The sequence below is a fragment of the Ambystoma mexicanum genome, chromosome 3p, assembly GCF_040938575.1.
Source record: "Ambystoma mexicanum isolate Mex_15411 chromosome 3p, UKY_AmexF1_1, whole genome shotgun sequence".
Taxonomy (NCBI): domain Eukaryota; kingdom Metazoa; phylum Chordata; class Amphibia; order Caudata; family Ambystomatidae; genus Ambystoma; species Ambystoma mexicanum.
In genome coordinates this window covers 1,009,738,981-1,009,760,872 of record NC_090925.1, presented here as the reverse complement: position 1 = coordinate 1,009,760,872, position 21,892 = coordinate 1,009,738,981, and the positions used below count along the sequence as shown (strand labels likewise).

General features: G+C 48.2%; 1 protein-coding gene across 2 annotated transcripts in view; it reads right to left on the bottom strand.

Moving 5' to 3' along the window:
• L3MBTL1 (L3MBTL histone methyl-lysine binding protein 1) overlaps positions 1–21,892 on the bottom strand; it is a 1,278,801-nt gene that overhangs the window by 327,474 nt on the left and 929,435 nt on the right. For both annotated transcript variants that reach the window (XM_069652331.1, XM_069652332.1), the window contains exon 17: positions 6,461–6,560. In XM_069652331.1, the coding sequence (XP_069508432.1) occupies positions 6,461–6,560 (100 nt within the window). The remainder of the gene's footprint in view (positions 1–6,460; positions 6,561–21,892) is intronic.

Sequence of the window (21,892 nt, the reverse complement as noted above, 5' to 3'; positions counted from 1 at the left end):
ATAGTGGGATCAACTATTCCCGGCACCTTCATCAAACCCTGCAAGTAAGCCTCTTCGGAAGTGTCCCTGGGCCAACCAGTGGGCTGACCAGCTTACGCCGGACGCTTTGCTCTGTCACTGCCGCCGTTTCGGGGAAGCCCTCGAAACCTGGTTTACTGCTTGCTCTGTGTCCACGGCACCCTCTCACCGAATTTCGTACACTTGGCATTCCCAGGTCTGAAGTGAGACGAGTGCGCCCGGACCAGAGTAAACGCGGTTGCCGTGTTGCCCTGCTGTGGTAACAACCTGTGCACGTCCGCTGCATTTGGGACGCCCTCGACTCTGCATCCTGCTACACAGAATCTACACAGTGTCAAGAGGTCCTGATCATCGCAGCTGAACCTGCCAGCAACGTGAACTGAACTGGAGAAGTCTGGGTCTGCCTGCGTCGGGGACCGGTGAGTAGTCTATACCCCAACCGGTGGCCCCTCGCGCACAATCCCGTTTCTTTTCTACCGCTGTTGCGAAATACCGACTCTATCCCGCACTCTCACCCTGCCTCTGCCCACAAGTGGAGGCCTTGCTTGAGTAGTGGGGACTTGTTCTGCTTCGCTTCATTCACCTTCCTGAACTGCCTGATATCCTCGAAGAGGCCCTCTTTTTTTCCATTGGCACCAGCGCGTGCCGGTACTTTTGAGCACAAGGCTCCTCTCTTCGTAGGACTCGGACTTCCTCCTACTGAGGTGTATTTCAGATGTCGAACTGGGTCTAATGATTACTTGCACTGCCTGTTTTCCTCCCCATCTAGGTGGTCTACATGTTACGTGCTCCTAACTCCTTAGACCCCTTGGTCTTGTATATATATTGTATTGATTGTGATGTGTTGGTTTACTTTAGTATTATTGTGATTCTTTGCTATGGTCGATGTTACAAAGGCCTTGTAATAAATGTGTCTATATTTTTAATATAACACCTGTCTGGAGTAATTTGTAAGTGTCCTTGCTTTGTGTGCTCTTTGAGGTCTTTCCGTCACCCTCACCCCTCTTGAGACTTAGTCTTGACCGCCGCCATCGCTACTCTGATTGGTCTGGCTTCTCCAGAGGTTACCCTGTTCCAAGAAACTAGGCTGGCCTTCTGAACCTCTGCTCCTCCAGGTCCGAGTTCAGAAATCCATCTTAACAGCCGGCAAATGGCATGTAGTGCTTTTGCGGACGTGAGGTAGCCGCGGCTATTCGACATTTTGGGTGGAGCAGTATCAGAGACATATGAGTTTTTTGGGGGATTGGGAGATACCAGGACGATGGAGGAGGGCCATGGTGAGTGGGGTAGGTAAACATGTTAAGGACACTTTTTTGAAGTTTTTGGGAGTGGAAATACATATTTTTTTTCATAGTTTTTCTATATAGCTGGGGCTAACAACAACCGCCCATAAGGTGGCTTTTATATAACCACATCTAAAAAAAAGCATGTGCGTAGGCGCATCAACACTTTTCGTACTTTTATTAGTTGTTTTTGTAGGCGCGGAATTTCATTTGTGTTTGTTATTTTATGTGCATTGGTGTTCCCTGGTCTTATATGACCTTTTGAAGGTTGGTATAGTTCGATATTGAGTTTGCCAAAAATGTACATACAGTCATGGCTACAAGGCACTTTATAGCTGTGCCGAATAGCCGTGGCTTTGAAAGATGCTGGGCAGAATTTTTTTTCTGTGCGTTTCATTGTTTGTTATTGGTTGTGGTTACTGTTGTCCTTGTCTGTGATAGGTTGTAGTGAAAATGTGTCATCCATTTTAGTAGTTTGATTACCAATAGTGCTCCGTTTGTGGTATTGATTTTGGAAAGTATAAAATCCACCATTTTGTACAGTTGTATCCTTTTGATCGTAGAGCACACACTGTACACATGCTGAGAAGGTGCCTGATGTGAAAGTAAGTGCCAGTAAATATTCACGTGTGAAGGTTTATTTTCATCCTTGTGTGTGTTACTTATATTAGCCGCTGTTATCAGATCGTATTTATTGCCACTTTTTTCATCTGCTCTGATTCAGTAGTAGTGAACTCATCATGTATTTTTTAACGTTTACTAAAATGCAGCTACAAAACAAAAATGTTCAATCAATGACATTTATATGCAGGTATTTTGTTTTTTGTATGCATGTGTCATGATGCCCACTCCCGGGGAGCCGGTTCAAGCCCTGTGTCCCCGAAAGCGGACATCCAGTCCCCAAGGAAGGACCCAGCAACCCCATATAGGGGCCCTTTGGACAGTGTCCTGGCGCCTATGGCGCCAGGCTCATAAAAGACATCAGTCCTGGCGCCATAGGCGCCAGGCTCATTATCGGAGTGCTTGGGTGCACTTACCTGATGCAGACCATGCTGCAGGATCCCGGCCTCCTTGAGGCCTGAAAGGAACTACTTTACCTGTGGGACTAATTCACCATCCGGGCGTGGTTGGGGAAGGATACATACCTGATTGGAGGAAGGATACATACCTGGAACTTCTTCCAAGGCTATTTAAACCCCACCCGAACAGCCACACGTGCTTCGCGTTGTTCTGCATCTAGCAGCTGGACGCTCACCGTGTCTGCTCCTGCATCCTGACTTCTGCCACGCCTGCCAGCATCCTGGATCACCTGCAAAGGAAGAGAAGAAGAGAACAAAAGAAGGAAAAGTCCTTACCTGCTAAAACCGCATCCCGGAGACATCTCGCCGACAATCCTGAAAAGGAAGACTTTTATTTAAAAGCTCACCATGTCGATCGCTGCAGCGCCGCATTCCACTCACCTTTTCAGGGCGCCTCCATGTTCAGCAGCGATCATCCGGATTCGCAGTCACGCCCCAGCGCCTAGGGAGAAAAAGACCAGAACAAAAGGTGAGAGAGAGAAGGGAATAAGGAAAGCTAAATCTCCATGTTAAGACTTACCAGTTGATTCATTCCCTCTTCATTTTGGGTCCGCGCCGCATCCTGGCATTTCCGGACCCCGGCCCCTAAGGGGAAAAAGAGACATCAGCGTTAATGAGCGAATGAAAAGACATTACCAAAAAAACGCTCATTAAAGACTTACCTGATTTCTACAAGGATTTCACCTCTCATCTCGGGTCGGTGCCTGTTCCCCGGCATTCCGTACCCCGGCCCCTATGGGGAAAAAGACACTAGCATTAGTACATTAATGCATGGACACAAGGGGAACCTCTTATCAAAAAACTTACCTGGAAGCCTAGCAAGTTTGGTTCTCACCAATCCGAAAATCCAGTGAAGTAACTGGATACCTACGCGCCTCTGCATCAGAAGCAGGATGGCGAGCTCGTCCTTCCAGACCCTAAGGTGAGACGCTACGAGGAATCACAGAAGGGTTTCGAGGAGGGTGAGAGGGGAAAGTGGGAGGCCGATTGCATTACCCCACAGACAGTTAATCCCCTATTTTCGCCTACAGAAGGATACTTCTACGAGCCAGACAAGCCAGATTTTGGGGCCCGGTCCAGTCCGTCTTCCGAATCCTGCGCATCATCTTAGAAGAGGTCACAGCAGCGCGAACCAGGCCAGCGCCTCCGTGGGAATCAGGTGAGCGTTACAGCATGTTATTGAGGTTGAAGGTTTACTTGATTGTATTTGTTGTACAGTTTAATGCCGTTTCACGATGAAGTACCTCTAGCTGTTTCCAGTTTTCTGTGAGGTAGTACAATTGATGGTGTTTTGCAAGTTCATCTTAGTCACTTTTTTAATTTTGTACTTTCTTGTTTCTGCTTTTTTTAATATCTGTTTAAAGATAGTTGGATTCTTTTGCATATATTTTCTCATTGGGTCTTTATTGTTTCTATGGTGGGCATGTGCTGATAAAATGTCAGGTACCTCAGGTGCTCTTTGGCTACTGAAGAAGTCGTTCAGTTAACTGAAGTGGAAGGCCAACCCGTATTCAAAATATAGGAGTGGATGAAGAAAAACTGAACAAATAATTTGTCAAGGAAAAGAGGATTAGGTAAAATTTAGATATACTTGTGTGCCAATCTTCTATTGTTGCATCTCTCCTGGCAATGCAATTGTGGCTTATGCAACACAATGGGCCTCATTACGGGTCCAGCGGCAACCCTGCCAGTGCTACCGGCGGGTTGCTGCCAGACCCGTAATATTTGACCGGCGCCTGACTTCCTAGTGCCACCGGCTGATTACGAGTCGGGCGGCCCTAAAAGTCAGGCGCCAGTAAATTGAAGTCCCCATTCCCATAGAGTCTAAAAGGACTCTATGGTGGTGGGGACACGGAAGCACCGGTGCCTTTGCTAACAGTGCCGGTGCTTCAGTGACAGGTCTGCCTACCATGGCTGCTGCGCCCGTTAGGGTCAGACCTGTCCGGCACATCGGCCACGGCAGGCAGACTCCGAGTTTGCCGATCCAGAAACAAGGGTGACAGTGAGCTTACTGGCACCCTTGTTTCTGGACCGGCAAACTTATAATGAGGCCCATTATCTTTTTCACAGATAAATTGGGTGCCAGTAGTATTGGAAGAGGTGGAATTGAAGGAGCAGCTGCAGAAGTTGAGGGTTCACATTTCGTTGGAGGTGTGCCACTGGTGGATGCAGTTGCTGGATGAGCTGATTGTCTGCGACATAATGCATGAGGCCTAAGCATTTTTATTTTGTGTTGCTTATGTGGTTTCTGGTAGTCATCATCCACATCGTCCCAGTCGACCTGCAGTAGATGGTTTATTAACACTGATGTTCCCAAGCTTTGAGAAGGAATATTTGAAGGCCCACGTCTCAGTGTCTTTTTGCAAAAGGTGCATTGTACTTTCTCACCTTTTTTCGAACAATGTTCTTTTATTTTGAAGTTTCAGTAACTATCTGTGGGGGTCTTGATGCTGGTTGCTTTTTATGTGGGGGTGGGGATGGATTGGGTACCTACACCACATTATCACTGCTGCTATAATTGTCAGACAAGATTAAATGTCTAACAGGGGACGAACATATAAAAACACAGAAATGACGAGATGAAAAAGACAATGCAAGAAAAAAAATTTTTTTTTTAAAGTACTAGTGTTTATACCTGTGTGATTCTTTTGTATCCATGTTCTCCAAGTTTACTTACCCCACCCTTGGTTTCCAAGTTTACTTAACCTATCCCATCCTCTGTACTGCAACCACCCAGCATCATCTGCCCTGTTTGTCACCCAGTTTATATACCACTGCTTATTCATTATAGCAACAGTTTTTATACTTTGATTGTACCCCTATTGTGTAGATAGAATTTTAGCATATTTGGAGCACTGCTTTGGTATGAAGGAACACTGTATTTCCTTCATTTCTTAGGTGTATTACGTCATGTCTATACAAGTTGGTCATGTAGAACTGTATGTTGTTGTTTGAAGTTGATTATTGGTTGTGGTCTCATGAAAGCTGAAACTACTTTATTAACATTTCTTTGTGATTTCTCAATTTTCCCATTGAATCTGGTGAAAAAGATGGTGTGAGGAAAAGGTTCCATTACTGTTTTCAAGTCTTGTTTGATTATTAAAGTAAGGGATACACCTTGTGCATTTCAAATCATTGCCTTGTCTACAGAATCTCACATTTTCTGATTGGCCAGCAGCCTTAACAAAAGTAGAGGACATTAAACAAAAAAAATACTACAGCCATCAGTTTATTGTCTCAATTGTTAAGTTTATATGGTCTTTTCTGCTTGAGATATTTTCACACTCCCCACAAAAGGGTAAATTACCTTTTTTATTTTGTTCAAGTCTTATGATATGATAGGTTATTTATAACACACTTAATACCGAGAGGTTTCTAAGCGTGGACCCGGGGATCGAACCTGTGGTGCTCCTTGTCGTCTAGCTACCAAGGTGAGCATGTTGCATCTGAGCTATCCTCCCGAGTGCAATACGTCTGTGCATTCATGAAATACCTCTCGATACTACCCCAAATTCTTCACTAATACCCAAATAAAAAAGTTAATCTACCCAAGATATGCACTGTAATATGCACACTCTAGGAACTCTCCAGAGGAACAAAAAAGTAACTATTTTAAAACTCTCTGCCTGATGAACACATTTTACTGGGGGTAAAGCCTTCATTAACTCTGAAAATGGTTCTCTCAAAATATGCCAAAAAAAGAGATTGAAAATGTGCAACTGCAAATACAACTACAATGAATAACTGCCAAATTAGCACCTTGCTGGCGGGAGTACATGGCTGTCTCCTTCAATTCAAAGGTCTAGAAGCAAAGAACACCTTTAATCTGGATTCATAAGTGCTCAGGGTGAATATGTTTGTCCTATTTGCATATGAATGCATTATAGCCCAAGTGATCATTTACAGTTTTGAAAGGAGGCATTCAAGGCATACCAAAGTCTGCTCACAACCTGTGGCTTCCAAGGATCATATAAAAACAATTGAGCAAATAATATGCTTTTCAACAAACAATATGAAACCACTACAAAGGAAACTAGTTCATTGATGGAGACACTGCATCTGTGATGAAATGACACTCACCTGTGATGGGCGCTATATCTGGAGTTCTTGGTGTTCGCGATTCCCTTACAGCTAAGTGATGGGCACCCCACATGTGAGGAAAATGTCTGCTCTTTTGGTCCTAAGTAAGAAGGAGAGGATATCAATCAGTGTGGTTACAGAAAAATACAGGGTACCGCTCACATGACGCAGGCCACAATCATGACTAACAAACACATGGGAAAGATGACTGAGAATCACTATGCCTGTCCATCTTTCCTGCCATGAATGCTCAGCATATTTTCTGTAGCCAATACCTGAGTAGATTGCGGAGTGAATAGTCTAGTGTTGGTTTGAAAATGCAATGTACTGATTGCAAATAAAGTTAAAAAAGGCTTAACCATACAATGCTGATGATTCAGTTAAGAGTCAATCCCACTTCTACCTTAGCAACCTCCACATAATTGCAAAAATTCAGCCATATCCAGTGGACACTTTGCACATGGCTGAACCTTCAGGCCATGACCCATGCTCCTGCCTGCGCCCCAGTGCGGCATCTGGGAAAGACCTCTGTGAATGCCCAGTAGTGACTTTTCCTGACCATTTGTATTTGTATTTATTGTGTTTTATATAGCCCCTTTGTCCAAAGCCCTTTACATATAACAGACAACAGTACATGACCTTAACCAGGCAAAGGCATTTCCTACACTCCTGCAACATGCACAGTGACTATTTTACCCTGGCACCTCCAGGCTAACCAATGTGGGTCTGTGGTTTTAGCCAGATTATTCTAGCAGGGTTCGAGGTTGTGAAACAGCAGACTTAAATAGCTCTGGGCCATCAAAATAAACTCTAAACTCACACGCATTTGGTGGCATTAGGCAGTCCTCTCACCCGCCAAGCTCCCTCCACGACCATAGGAATCAATGGGCTTTCACCCGCCAAATGGAAAATCAGGTGTTTTCACCCGCCCCGGGGCCATGAAAGGTGAGAGGCAGCGGAGGCCCCTGGCGCAGCTTCATCCATGTGGGACACAACCCGTAGCATAGAGAAACAGTGGGGAGCGGTTCCCTGCCCCGAAAGAGCTGCCTTCCTCAGTCCGAGGTGAAGGTGCAGTAGAAAAAGAAAGCAGCGGCCGCGCCGGTGCAGGTGAGCTGCGTATCACCCCAGCGTAGGTACCAGGGGTGAGCACGGCCCTCGCAGTACAGTGAGTGCCTCAATTACTACGACCTGGTGAGCGGGCCCGGGCAGGAGAGGCTGGGCAGCATATCACAGCTAGTCAGGCGCCCCCACCCCGCTCGGGGGCAGGTGCACACTACAGTGGAAAAGCAACAAATATCAGCAGTGAGGAACGTGCAGCCAATGTGGCAGTATACCTATGGGCACCTTATCTGAACAACTATGAGCAATGCAGCTAATGAGCCCAATGTTACTGAGCCAAGACTCAAGTGGCAATGTAGGTATTTTTTTTTTTTTTAATCAAAAAATGTATTTGATTTTCAAACATGAATAAACATTACAAATAACACTGTGCATTGCAGGGGAGGGAAGAGAAACATAGGGTAAAACAACACAGGGAAAGAAAAAAAAGGGGGGATGGGGTGTCAGCCCCTCCGACCATTAAGTCTTCGATGAGGGATCTCATGAAACAGTTTGTGTGTATCGGGCTCGCTGGCCCGGCGTCGCCTCGTCCATTTAGTACATGTTGCTTGTGTCTTCACATCGGGAACTTAGCTGTCATCTTCCCATCTCTGCCATATCTGCCACATCTTGCTAGCTTTTTGCGGGCATCCCCTTGCCGCGCACACCCTGCGTTCCATTATTACACAAATGCTCACGTCTGTGACCCATTGTTCATAACTGGGTGATCTCTCCGATCCCCATAGCTCCTTCTGAGTATCGCTGTAGCGGTTGACCAGAGTAGTTTCTCATAGCGGGTCAAATCACATTCGTCGGAAATCCCTAACAGGAGCTGTTTTGGTCCCCTTTGTATTGGCTTGCCCATGACTCTGGATAGTTTGTCACAGCATTTCCGCCATAGGTGCTGTATATTGTCGCATTCCCATATGATATGGAAGAAAGTTCCTTCCTCACACTTGCAGCGTAGGCATCGCGAGTCCGAGGTCCTGCCCCAGTGGAAGAGTGTCACTCTTGGATAGTAGGTACGGTGTAGGATCTTAAGTCGGACCAATCGGAGCCTTTGACGAAATGGTCACTTCCGGGGGTACATCAGGCTTCTGTCCAGTCCTCTGGTTGTAGTGGTCCCACATCCCGCTCCCATCTGGCTTTCAGGCTGACCAGTTCAGGCGTGGCAAAGGATGTGATCACGATGTACATAGTTGAGGTGACTTTTTGTTTTATTTGGTCCTGGACTATGTTGCACTCTAGCGGGGTGCATTCTAGCACGTCGCTGATGATCTGTCGGTGGGCGTGCAGTGCGTGTTTCAGTTGAGTATAGTGGTATTCCTCAGATGTACGGAGGGCGAATTCAGAATGCAGTGTTTCAAATGGGGCCAGTTTCTCCTCTCTCATTACGTCCCCAACTTTGGTGATACCACGCTGGGTCCAGGCGGGACATTTAGGCAGCTTCTGTATTTCGGGGAGAAGACTGTTGTTTCACAGAGGATGGGCTAGTGTTAGTTTCGAGCTCCATCCTACGTGACGGTGTGCTTCCATCCAGATTCATGTGATAGGCGTTTCCATGTTGGGAGCTGATGCGCGGCCCAGGCCGCAATATAGAAGTTCCAGGGGTGGTGTTGTACTGTTAGTGTTGCTCCTTCTGATATGCAGCAGGTTCTTGGCCCCATGGAGCATGTCATTCACCATCGCCAATTGGCTGGCCCAGTAGTAAATTTGCATTCTGGGCAGCCCAATCCCACCCTCCCAGACGGACCTCTGAAGAGTAGAGAGAGCAATCCGTGGGTGGCCCCCGCTGCAAAGTAATTTCCGAAGGATGCAGTCTATTTTGAGGAATTCCTGATGTGGGATGTGCAGCGGTACATTTTGCAGGATGTACAGGAACTTGGGAAGAGCGATAATTTTGAACAGGGTAGCTCTGCCCATCAGTGTCAGTGGCAATGAGATCCAATGGCGAGTGTCCTCTGCAAATCTCGTCACGACTGGGTGGAGGTTCAATGCTGTGTAATCTGTAAGATGCTTCGTGATTTTTACCCCAAGGTATTTAAAATGTTCTGTTGCGATTTGGTAGGGGCAGTCTGCGGAACATGTGGCTGCCATGCTACCTATGGGGAACAGGATGGATTTGGACCAGTTCACACGTAGGCCACTGAAGGCTCCGTATCTCTTCAGCATTTGTGTGACTCTTTGACAGGAGTTGCGTGGGTCTTTCAAGTAGATGAGCAGGTCATCCACATAGAGTGAGACTCTGTCCTCCCATGTCTCCGACCAGCGGAAGCCCTCCCAAAGTGGTGTGTTTCGTAGGAGGATAGCCAGGGGTTCAATGGCAATTGAGAAGATCATGGCTGATAGGGGGCAGCCTTGCCTAGTGCCTCTGCCCAGTCTGAAAGGGTCCGATTGCCAGCCGTTGACCTTAGTTCTGGCCATTGGGTTTTTGTATAGTAGTTGCACCCAGCTCATAAAGTTTGTGCCGAAACCCATGTGACTCATTATGTCCCAGATGGCCTCCCATCTCACCGAATCGAAAGCCTTTTCGAAGTCGACTGCTAACAAAGCCAGCGGGCCTTGTATGCTGTCGGCTTTTTCCAGTGCTGAATGCAGTCTGTAGAGGTTCATGCGCGTCGATCTGTGGGTCATGAAGCCGAATTGGTCAGGGTGGACCAGGGCGGGGATGACCTGTTGCAGCCAGTCTGCAAGTCTCTTCGCTAATATTTTGGTTTCGCTATTTATAAGTGAGATGGCCCTGTATGAGCTGCAGCTTTCAGGGGGTTTGTCCGGTTTGGGTAATACTATTATTGTGGCTTCTCTCAGATCCGGAGATAGGATGCCCCGTTCTCTTGCGTGTTGGTACATTCGCAGTAGATATGGGGCAATTATGTTGGGTCCCACCTTGCGCCACAGCTCGATCGGGAAGCCATTTGGGCCTGGGAATTTGCCAGACTGGAGGGCAGAAATGGCATTCGACACCTCCTCCTCCGTGATATCCCTCTCCAGCAATTCTTGTTGTGTTATGTTTAAAGTGGGGAAGTTGATTTCCTCTATGATTGAAGTGTTTGCGTAGGTGGTCGGTGTTTTATAAAGCTCAGCATAATAGTCTGCAAAACCCTGCGTTATGTCCTGATCTGACACTAGTGGGTTTATGCCCCCTGTCTGTAGCTGCCGGACATGGCTGCGTCCCATCTCCTTACGTTCCAGCCACGCTAGCATTTTGCTGGCTTTATTACCAGTTTAATATACTCGTGCCCGCATTGCCGTGTGCGCGTGCCTGGCATTATCCAGTGCTGTGTTTTGGAGCTGCTTCTGTGCTAGGAGTAAGACTCAGTTCGTACCAGGCGTGTCTTGGATTATGTGCATTTCCTCTGCCTGTTTTACCTGTTGTTCCGCTTCATGTACCTTGAGTAGATATTGTTTCCTCTGTGCAGTCGTCCATGAGATAAGTTCCCCCCCTCAATACTGTTTTGTAGGCCTCCCATAGTGTCTTGGGGTCTGATGCGGACTCTGTGTTTAGCTCGAAATATGTTTTAGTTACCTCTTGGAGCTTGCCCACCAGGTTCGGATTACCAAGGTAGTAATTATTCAGGTGCCAGCTGGGAGGGGTTGGTGGGGGGGGAGGGGGGATGTCGGCCTGGATGTTGTGATTTTCAGTGCCAGCGGGGAGTTGTCGGAAATGCCCCTACAGAGCAGACATGCTTCTTGTGCCCTGTGTAGGTCAGTTGATGGGAGAAAAAAGTAATCCAATCTGGAGAGCGAGGCGTGGGCCCCAGAGTGGAAGGAATATTCCCTGGTGTTGGGGTGGAGATCTCTCCATACATCACACAGGCCCAGGGCATTCGTGAATGTAGCAAGTTTGGTAGGTACACTGGGATTTCTATTGCGTATGTGTGAGCGGTCCAGGGTTGTGTCCATGACTTCATTAAAGTCTCCTCCTATTATCGTGATGTTGGAGGCGTCTTCTGTGATCAGTGGGGAGATGTCGGTGAGTAGCGGCGTTAGTAGAGTGCGTGGTGCGTAGATCGCTAGCAGTGTGATGGAGTGCTCCCATAGCGTGCCTGTCGCGTATATGTATCTGCCTCCGGTGTCCTGGGTTACTGTGTTCAGATGGAAGGGGAGTTTTTTGTGTATCAGTATCATGACACCCCGTGAGCCCATTGTAAAGCCTGCATGGAGAGCTAGTTTATAGTTTGTGCGTTTGAATAGAGAACACTCTGTGCCTGCAAGGTGTGTCTCGGACAGAAATGCCACGTCTGGTGCGTGTCTATTCAGGTATTGCCCTACCAATTGGCATTTGATTGCACTGCTGAGGCCGTTGACATTCCATGTCATGAGTTTGAGCATTCTGGCTTTGTTGGTCTTGGTGTTACGTGATGCCATGTCTGTTTGTGGCTGAAAAACTGTTTGTTGCTGTTGGCGACGCCAGGCGCCGGGCTACTTTGTGTTCATGTGCTGTTCCCCTCTTGTTTGACTTTAGTATGTTTCGTGCTTGACTGGTCCCTTTCATAACTAAATACAACAATCCCATAACTTCCCAACCTATACTCCTCCCAACTAGAAGCATCGGTCGCCTGAACAGCCACCTTATCTATGCTATCATCATAGTGTACTTAACCACCACTTCCTTCTGCACCCTCAGTACCAGTATTGCCAAAATCGACCACTATTACTCTACCTCACATCACCCCAGCATGCTACACAATACTAACATCCTAGGTAACCCATACCTCAACGACCCGGCCCTGTGGCTCCAACATTATGCTACTAAACCTACACCTAATCAACTTTGTACTCTCCTCTCTAGGAATCTCAGACTTAGATCTAGACTGCCCTGTGTCCCATGCACTCAGCATATCCACACCATGATCACACAATCTACCACACAGAATACACCACCTCACCTCCCTGACAGTTCCACCACCATCAAAGAACTCAAGGGCGCCCTCATCAACGCCAGATCCCTCACAGCCCATGCGCTGGACATCTCTGACCTCATCACCACCCAAAACCTTGACTTAATTGCCATTACCGAAACTTGGCTACATGCAGCTTCCGGTCCACTTCTTGCCCTTGCCATCCCGAACGGTTACTCTATCAACAGAGTCGACCGACAGTCCACTTCCAAAGGAGGCGGAGTCGCCTTCATACATAGAGACAATCTCACTCTGAGAACAATCCCTAACATTGAACTTAGCTCTGTAGAATCTCTCTCTGTGAAACTCACCCTCTCTCCGACTAATACCGCAACTATACACCTCATCTATAGACCTCCAGGACCACTCGGTTCCTTCACAGATGATATTACAGCCATCTTGACTGACAATACGAAGCCTAACTCTCAGGTATTGCTACTAGGTGACCTCAACCTTGGCTTATCCGACCCTAAGGACCATATGGCCACTGAGGTCGCTACCACCCTAGCTAACCTAGGATTCAATAAACGTTTTGGCGAATCTACCCACATCAAGGGCAGAACGCTCGACTGGATCACTGATTTCAACTGTAATTCTACTGTAAGCTCCAACTATGCCTGTGCTTGGTCAGACCACCACATTATCATCTTTAATTTACCAGCCACCAACCCTCACACCCCACCTACCATAGCTCCCGCCATTCCCACAAGGAACAAAAAAGACATTACTAGGGAGAAACTACTCCCTCTCATTCTGCCCATCCTGAACAATTCTGCATCCCAACACAATGACCCCACCATTCTAGTAGATACCTTTAATCAAACTTTGCTTAAAGCCATCGATACTATAGCACCACTCAAACTATGGAAAGCCAAGCAACAAGCCCATCTGAACTCTTGGTTCACTCCGCAGTTCAGGGTCCTGCGCAAAGAAAAGCGTAGGGCTGAAGCTCTCTGGAAAAGTCATGGCTGTGATTCTAATAAAGACCGCCTCATCATCACCTCCCACAACTACAAGGAAGCGATCCCAGTAGCCAAAAAGGAAACTTACAACCAGCGTATCTCCCAAGCGAAATCCAACACAAAGGAGTTATTTAAAATTCTTAAAGAATTAGAATCTCCGTCCCCTGCACCTGACACTTGCAGTAAAGACAGTATGTGGTGCAATAACATCCAAAACGCTCTCCTCAACAAAATAACCACCCTGCAAACGAAAATTAATGCCAAACAAACTACCTTACTCACCTCCCCCTTAACGAAACCCTTCACGACCACCCTGGCCTCCTTCGCTCACACCCCTTTCAGCTTCACCCCACTCACCATCTCTGAGGTCGAAAACATTATTCCCAACTTAAAACCATCGAACTGCCAAGGTGACTCCTGCCCGGCACCTATCATCAAGGAATCGGCACATGACCTGGCTCCTTTTATAACCACCTTCATCAATTCTTCATTCCTAACCGGCACGGTTGCCAACAACCTGAAGGATGCATGGGTCATCCCTCTCCTAAAAAACCGACCTTAGACCCTGAGACACCAACTAACTACAGACCCATCACTACTGTCCCTTTCCTCCTAAAAATATTAGATAGAGCAGCATATCTACAGATATAGAATTATCTGGAAATAAATAACCTTCTCGGCACAAGACAATCTGGTTTTAGACCCAAGCATGGGACAGAAACCGCGCTCTTAGACCTCAAAACCAAAATCCAGGACCTAAAAGACAATGGTAAATTGGCCCTTCTACTCCTACTGGACTTATCTGCTGCTTTCGATTTGGTCAATCATCAAATTCTTTGTCAGCATCTGAAAGCCGCTGCCCACTTCTCTGACAATGCTAGTAACTGGATTAGATCATTCCTCGACAACAGGCACATGAGACTATTCTCACCCACCTCGTCCGCAGATCCCACGCCAGTCCCCTGCGGAGTCCCACAAGAGTCATGTGTTTCCCCCACACTGTACAATGTATTCACTAAACCACTGTTTGATGTGCTCGACTATCTGGGTGTCACCTACACCAATTATGCGGATGACACCCAGATACTCATCCCCATCAGTGGTGACTACATTGTCAATTCCAAAGCCCTTAATGACATTTACCAAGTTATCCAAGCATGGATGGCCCAACACGAGTTGTGCCTTAACGACGACAAGACTGAGCTTCTCATCTTGGGTACGCAAGAGAGACTCAGCAAACTGAACCCATCGTTCAGCTCCTTCAATATTGACGGCAACTCCATTAAAGTATCCAAAGACACCAAAACCCTAGGAATTTACCTAGACTCCACACTCACTCTCACTCGTCAAACCAATGCAGTGGTTGCCGCATCGGCTTACACCTGCAAACTGATCACAGCTTGTCGCCCATTCCTCACCACCCAGAATTGCATCACCCTGGCCAGGACCTTGGTTATGTCCAAAGTGGACTACTGTAATGCAATGCATCAAGGCACTAACCAATGTAACCTCAATACAGTCCAGATTACCCAAAACAATGCCATTAGAGCTGCCCTTAACATGCCTAGATCAGCTCACATCTCTGAAACTAGGAAAAGCCTTCACTGGCTCTCAGTCGCCCAAAGGATTTCTCTGAAAACATTGGCCCTTACCTACAAATGCATAAACAATCAGGCCCCCATATATCTAGCCTCTCGCTTCACCCATCACATCCCATCGCGGGTACTCAAATCCGCACAATCTCAAGGTCTCGTGATCCCCAGATACAAGCTCCAAACAGCTGGAGGCGTCAGCTTCCCAGTCCTTGCTGCCAAGCTTTGGAACACCCTACCACTCACCTTTAGAAATCTACCCTCATTTAACCTATTCAAACACAAAGCCAAGCTCTGGCTAGCCACTACACAATAACAGCAATCTTCTGGATTAGGTATAACTTGACTCCTTATGTGCCTGCTGGGATACTGTATTGCTCCCGTACTTTACTACTCTTGTTGATTCATATTTTATTTGTAACGCTATTGTAACCCTGCCACAATTGTTATCACCACTGTGATTATATGTCATTGCTATGTAATGTACTGTACTGTCAATATATGCGCCCGGTTGCCTTCGGGCCTGGCTGCGCTATATAAATAAAATAAATACAAATAAATACAAATTAGAGCTACAAGTTGTCAACAGGACAACTTACATAGGACAAACTAAACTTGAGGTTCAGGTGGTTCCCCCTCGAGAGGTATAACTAGGGGGATGCCACCGCTAATGCTGAAGTGGAGTGTATTTGTCGGGGGGGTGGGGCCCTTAATGTGCATGTATGAGGCGTCCCCGCGACCCACTCGTGCAAGTGTGCATTACCTTGTATTGGGTGTTAAGGTGTGTTGCAGGTGGATCAACAGTTCAGTTCATGTTTACTGCCGAGTATCGGGGCTCTGTTGGAGGTCGAGGCGGGGGTCATCCCCCTAGGTCTTCCGGTGGGTCTTGTGCTGGTGGCTGTCCCTCCTGCCATGAGAGGTCGACCAGTCTCCTTCTATGTGTTGTTCAGCCCAGCACCATCCTTCTTTGGGGTCATTAAAGTGGACTGTGGTTCCCTTATAGTAGATCTTGAGCTGTGTGGGAAAAAGCAGACCATATTTCACACCCATCGTTTGCAGTTGCTTTTTCAGGTGGTCAAAGGATTGTCTAGCTTTCTGAACTTCCCTGGTATAGTCAGGGAAAAAGGCGATTTTGGAGCCATTATAGGTTATCGTGCCCTTGGCGCGTGCATGTTGCAGTAGTGCGTCTCGATCCCTGAAGTTTAGAAACTTCGCTATTATCGTGCGCCGGGGTGCCCGCCTGCCTGAGGGCATTCTGTGTGCTCTCTCTCTATAGAGAAGAACCTGGAGAAAGAGTCCGATAAGAACTGTTCGGTGAGCCACTGCACCAGAAACAGTTCCATACAAGAGCCTTCTGCTTTCTCGGGTATGCCGAGTATGCGTACGTTGTTGCGTCTAGATCTACCCTCTCTGTCTTCAATTCTGTCCTCCAGCACCTTAAGCTTGGATGTAACGCTCTGGAGTTGTCGCATGTTGTGAATCCCATCCTCTGTGTTGGAAATGCGTTGTTTGGCCTCTCTAGTACGTGCCGTTTATTTTTTGGAGGTCGTGCCTGAGTAGGGACACATCCATGCTTATTCCGTCCATTTTCTGTTCCATTGACGTGCAGGAATCCGCTATGGCGGCCATCACATCCTTCAGGGAGATTGTATTGTCTGTCTCTATCCCCTCCGAGGATAGCGAGTGGAGGTCGGGAGCTTATGCCGGAGGGATGGTGTATTGATCCATAGTACTTTGGGTAGGAAGTCTTTTGGATCTATATTTCTCCATTGTTCTTGTTGTGTCTTGTGGTTGTGGGCTTTGCGCGTAGATCCCCTTGCAGCAGCTAAATAGCGGTTTATATGGTCCGCACACTTCTTGCGGTCTATTGGCACTGGGGTTATGCTCAGGGTCCTCCGCGGCATAGGGTCTGGTTATGACCCACGTGACCAGTGCAGTACCAGTGTGCCCCACTAATTTGGTCTAATTGCCTCATGGTTATTTCGACAGTGCTTAGCCCCTGGTCCCGGTGCTCACCTTCTGGTGCCTTAGCGGAATGAGGAGGTGTATGCTGTTCCTGCGCCGTATGGGGGGTTCCCTCCGTGACTCGGTGTTACGGTGGCACAGCTCAGCACTTGGGGCTGCAGCCACCCCGCTGTGTGAGAGGTGCGACCAGTCTTGCTGCAGGTCCCAGCGGCGTGTCCGCCCGCTGCTCCGGATTGGTATGGATGTTAGGGCTGCTGGGCTCTCCAGGACTGCCCGCTTATTTCTGGAGTGGGATCCAGGCTGTGTCTCACTTGCGGGTTCTTGTCCCCCTTCCACAGGCAGTGTAGGTGTTGTTCCTGTGAGGCCGCGCCTCGGCAGCCGTACGGTGCAGGCCTCCAGGCCCCTCTCCCCAGGTGGTATGTATGCCGCTTTCCTCTGTGCCCCTGCCAGGACCAGCTGTGGTGGGCTCTCTTGGCCCAGCGCACCGCACATTCACTTTCTCACCGGCAGTTAGGGCTCGGCTCCCATGGTGCTTCCTGGGGGTTGCGCGTTCACCTTCCTCCAGTGTCGGCTGCGGGATACAGCCACCCGTGCCCAGGGCGTCTCCCACCGTGCTGGATTTTCGATCTTCCGGCAGGTTGACCAGAGTCTGCCCATGAGCCGGAGCTCCGCTTCCGACGCTGCCGGCTGTCAGGTGGCGAGCAGGGCTCCGCCGCAGTGCTGTCCCGCTGCCTGGTTTCAGTGTATTCGTTTAGACCCCTCGGCACCCGTTCTGAGTTCTTTTGGCCCACAGCTCCGTGGTTCAGCCGCGGTTTTTTGCTGCTTTTCACCCCACTTGTGCTTGGGGGTGTCCGACACCCGTCAGGAGTGTTTGTAGTCTTGTATTGTGCAGGAATCAGGCGATTTTAACAGGATGTGTTAAACGGTCGCGGGAGCCGGAGAGACTCACGTCTTTCCCATCGCGCTGCTGGCCACGCCCCCCCGCTCAGTGGGGTTTTGAAGGGTCCTCAGAGGGGCTGTCTGGGGGTGAGGATCTCCCGATCCCATGCAGGAGTGTGCACAATAAATGGCCAGCATGAAGGAGGCACAAAGTAAATAGGCAAAGCTTTTAATACAGACTGCGCTGAGGCACTCAAGGAGAAGGAGATGTTAGGGAGAATTCTCATTCAATGGCTAATTTCCCTTACCTATAGGGTCCCCCAGCAGCTTTGCTGGATTTGAAGGGTTTGTTTCTTTTTACCTGCTAAGAGTGAGACTCTTTTCCCACTCGTAGGCATTTTTGCTATGTGTGTCCTAGGCTATTTTTGTGCTTAATGCTTATGGGATTTTCTCAACCCCCATAGGAACCATCTTTATTCACATGTGTTACACAGCACCCTCAGTGCAGTGACACAGGGGCATCGTAGCGACCCCCAAACATAGACTCCATACCCTGGGACTGAATACGGTCTCCCAGGGCCTGTAAAGTCCCCATTGACCTTACTAGTCAATTTTTATGAACTAAAGCACTACAACCCATCTTACTATGGAGGTACTGGAAGGGGTTAATAGTTTTTCCCCTATGTTCATTTTGGAGAATGTACCCTACAGTACCTGGCTGGTGGCAGTGGTTACTACCAAAAATATTCGACCGCAAATATTTCTCTATGGGATTTTCCCATCGTTCGAGGCTACCACGTTTTCTGACAGCCTCTAACATACCGCCGGTGCATATTAATATGAACTTTGCTCTGGTAGGTTTTATATGCCAGAACTTTGATATAACTTCTTTTTTGTGTCTTTCTCTACAAATCCTAACCCAGGTCGGGGATCCTTTGTTCGTCCTTTTGGCGGGCTTCTGCCAAGAAGCCCTCCTTTCGGCGCCACTGAGTCTGGGGTGGGTCCTTTGTGCAGGAGGGGGAGTAGGACCCCTGGACAGGGTTGCCTCAGCAACTCATGTCACACTCTATCCTGATAGGCTGGAGGGTCTCCCGCCAAGATGACGACTCCACTGTGTGAGTGACAGCTAGGCTGTATGAATGGGTCTCTTTCTGCATAAAAGCAGGGTCCTGAGGACTGGAAGGGCAAGTCGTTGCCACTGGAACTACGGAACCGAAGAGGAGAGAAGCCAAAGACACCTGCAACGACTACCACCACCGGTGAAGCCCTGCTGCAGCGTCTCACCACTTTTCTCCACACAACGAGAGGAGATCTTCATCTGCAAGAGCCTTCTTCCCTTGAGCTGGTGGGGCCAACCAGTTTGCACATCGGCTTCCCGAACCTACTGTGGTCGAATCGCCAGTGCCCCGCACTTGGAGACCGGATAACCACGCAGCTATCAACCCGGACCACGATTAAAAGGAGCATACCTTTTAAACTTCGTTTGGCAGCACCGCGGTTGATTTCTTCCCTGAGTAGTGCAGTACCTCGAACCTTGCTCCACGACGAGAGCCTCTCTTCCTCTGCTGGATCCCCCGAACTGCAGGAACTACCAGGAACAACTGCCACTGCAGGAGCCACTTCTTCATTCTCAAGGTACATTGTTCCGCCAGGCCGCCCTTTCTTCGCGGTAGTGCTAAAGGTGTTTTAAATCCTTTACCTACCTGTTGGGTTGGCTGCCCCCCTCTCTTAACATTGTCTGTTCGCTTTCTGCATCCATCATTTCAACATCGTTAACCAAAGACTTGACTGCAGCTACAAGAACATTTTGCTCCTGGACCCTTGCCCTGTACCACTAACTCTGGCACAGGCCTACTGACGCTGGTTACATTTGTTAAACCTGCCTTCTCGAGATTGATTCCCAATTCGAACTGTGTGGTGCAACCCTTTCTTATAACTACCCTTTCTTTCCCACTGCATAATCATTGTGAAATGCCATTTTTCTCAGTTTTCATTTGAAATATTGCCTATACTGATGCACTGTCTTGCTGAGCTGGTTCACAACTGATAGGAAGTGTTGCTAGGGTGTATAAGAACCTATTTCTAGATAACTTGTGTCTTTCCTCCCTTGTGAGAAATTGTTAGAGGATCCCTTGTGTATTGTTGTCACTGTGCCGTTTAGCTCAGTTTTCACTCTGGTTCACTCGGTCTACAATTTATATGGGGAGTGTGTATATTTTTCTATTTGACTTAATTTAACTTGCTTGATACTTGTGATACATGTACTTTCTTAGAAGTGTATAAAATAAATATATATATACTTTTTAACTACAAAGCTTTGGTCAGTGTTTCCTTGTGCCATAGTACAGTAGGCCTATTGTGTAAACCCTGAATACTGCTCATCTCCCTCTTGAGGTAAGTCTGACTGCTCAGCCACAGCTACCAACTAAATCTTTGTGGTACAGACTGATACCAAAGGGGATTTATTGCTCTCACCTGTAGTCCTAATCTGGTGCAGTGCTCCCTAAGGGAACTCCACTGGATTCTGCCTAACAGGAGATGGTGAAGGGAGGTCAGCACACAATAGACAGTGGCAAGGGGGTCGGATTAGTTTGGGCGACACCCGGGGGAGCGCAGTGTAGTGGGCGGCCGTCAGCTCCTGTAAAGATTGGTACAGACACACTAAGGTGCAGTTTGGGTGCCTCTGGGCCCTGGAACATAGTCTTGAACCCCAGTGGATAAGCACAAAGAAGCCGCAGCCATGACCAAAGACAAGGATTAGGGGAGAAGACTGGGTAACCAAACCAAAATAAATGCTTATGCCACATGGGGGTGCAGCTGGACGTCCAGCAGTGGAGGCACCCGGCGGAGAGGAGGGGCGAAAGGAGGATGAATCACGTGCCACACAAAACATTCTCAAGGCAACAAGAGGCAGGGGTGGAGTTGGGGCAAAGGATAGAGGAAGTCGGCATAGATGTGGGACTCCTGAGATAAAACCTCCGGGACATGTCCGCCAGGGTGCAGGAAGCTGAAGGATATATATGGCGGTGGAAGATACACTAACCCCATACAGAAGGACACAGTCTTTATTGAAACCAACAGTGCTACTGAAAAGCAGGATGGAGGACACTGAAGGGTGCTCCCGCCAGAACAATATTCAGCTGAGTGGCTTGCCGGAGGGCCCCTCGATGGAGCTTTTCCTGGAGAAATGGATCCAGGAATAGATGGAGCCAATGGGACGATCGAAATTCTTCTCTATTGAATGCATGCACAGGGTCCCGGAAAGAGCTATCCTGGGGACCCTGCCCAGGCAAGTGATCGCTAAATTGCTTAACTATTGGGACAGGGACGCTGTCCTCTAAATGGCAAAAAAGAAAGGGCCCTCCGAGAACAATGGTACAGCAGTGGTGATTTACTCAGACTTCACCAAGGCGGTTCAAAAGCAAGGCAAACCTTTGATGCTGTGAAAAAGAAGCTCTGGGAGAAAGGAATAAAGTATGCAATGATGTTCCCAGCCACCATGCGGGTTTGCGGACCGCAGGGGGCTGTGTTACTATGCCGAGCCCACCGATGCTTGTAACTAGGCTGAACAGCCGGAAGATCGACCACAGAGGGCGACCACTGGAAAGGCTGGTTGTCCACAGACAATCGCTGACTGTGCTCCCGATGGCAAGTACTGTTTTGTTTTGGTTATTAGGCCTAGAGCAGCAAACTAAGGTGATAGCTCTGGTGGCAGCATGAACGTGGGAGTAAGGGTGGAGGGACTAATCCGTGCAATCCATCAGACCAGGTCCAGACTCCACGGGTACGGAGAGGGCAGTTGTTTGTTACAGGGGTGAAAGATGCTTCTAGTTGGGGAGAAGTATAGGGAGGGGGGAGGATGGAGACAGTTGGGCATGGGAGTTTGGTTTATATTGCACAATGGAGGATGATCACTACCAACCTAAACCACCATACCTGGGTGCCCAATGGCCAAGAAAAGGCACAAGGTTTTTGGCATGGGGAGAGAACACAAGATGTTCAGATGCCTGACATGGAATGTCAACAGCATGCTAG